The sequence below is a fragment of the Echinops telfairi genome, unplaced genomic scaffold (assembly GCF_000313985.2).
Source record: "Echinops telfairi isolate 266 unplaced genomic scaffold, ASM31398v2 ScPeMD7_7459;HRSCAF=8497, whole genome shotgun sequence".
Taxonomy (NCBI): domain Eukaryota; kingdom Metazoa; phylum Chordata; class Mammalia; order Afrosoricida; family Tenrecidae; genus Echinops; species Echinops telfairi.
In genome coordinates this window covers 5,482,971-5,484,085 of record NW_022111359.1, presented here as the reverse complement: position 1 = coordinate 5,484,085, position 1,115 = coordinate 5,482,971, and the positions used below count along the sequence as shown (strand labels likewise).

Here is a 1,115-nt window from a genome sequence, read left to right as displayed (position 1 = left end):
GTGGGGGATGGGCAGAGGTCACATGGGTACACACGACTTGGCACATTCTTGGGCTGGGGGCAGGGTCCCGGGGACGTGAAGACCCAACTGCCCACGGGCGCCTGCTCACACCCAGAATGTGACACATTAGAACTCCAGGTGACAAGAGCCACTATTAGATTCGGGATTACTGGTGGGGAGGGGGCGGGGCAGAATGTTCTAAAATCGATGTGGCAATGATTGTACAATTCCCTTTGATAGAATCGAACGACTGAGCTATTGAACTGTATGATAACGTAAATTACATGCCAATAAAACTGTTAATTCACAATCCCAAAATCTTTTTTATCAACACGTAACTTGTTTGTCCAAATTAAAACACACCAAAAAATAAGCAAGACACCCAAAGAAGCCCCCCCACACACACACACCCCACCTGCTGTGCCCGAGCCCCTGAAATGCTAACCAGAGCCGCCCTGAAGTCTGAGCAGGCCGCAGGCGTGGGCGGAAGCAGGTGGGCTGTCAAGGTTGGCTGGCGCTGTGGGGCCACGGGGAGGAATGGTGGCTCCAGGGGCCGGCCCACCAAGAGGCTGCTGGCCTGGTGCACGCTCTGCTGCCCGTGTCCTCCCCGGACACGAGACTCGGCGGCAGAGGAACAGGGAAAGGGGTGCTGGGCGGTGGGGGAAGAGTGGGCGCGCCGCGGCTCACCCCAGCATGACGTTGGCGTACAGCTCCCGCACCGTCCGCGTCTCGCGCTTGCGCAGGATCTCGGCGTCGTACCAGAAGCCACGCTCCTTGGGGTTGTCGGGGTTGTAGTTGAGCATGACCACCTGGCCGACCTCCAGCTCCTCCCAGGGCAGGACGGTGCGGGCCCGCGAGCGGACGTCCCGGGAGCTCATCTGCACCACGCCGTTCTCGGGGTACCTGAGGGGGAGCCGCAGAGAGCCGCCGTCACCAGGTGCCCTGCCCACGCGGGACACAGTGCAGCCGGGCCCTTCCCTGGCCGGCACGCCCCACCATTAGCTAGAGTGCCCCCCCTTCATGTCCACCCATCACAGCCCGGGAAGTCAGGCCCCGCAGTGCGCGGAAAGCCACGCCGAGGCTGGGTGCTAGGGCCCGTTTGGGGTGGTGTGAAG

General features: G+C 61.4%; 1 protein-coding gene across 1 annotated transcript in view; it reads right to left on the bottom strand.

Moving 5' to 3' along the window:
* UHRF1 (ubiquitin like with PHD and ring finger domains 1) overlaps positions 1–1,115 on the bottom strand; it is a 26,426-nt gene that overhangs the window by 16,438 nt on the left and 8,873 nt on the right. The window contains exon 3 of the mRNA XM_013007649.2: positions 688–903. Coding sequence (XP_012863103.1) covers positions 688–903 — 216 coding nt within the window. The remainder of the gene's footprint in view (positions 1–687; positions 904–1,115) is intronic.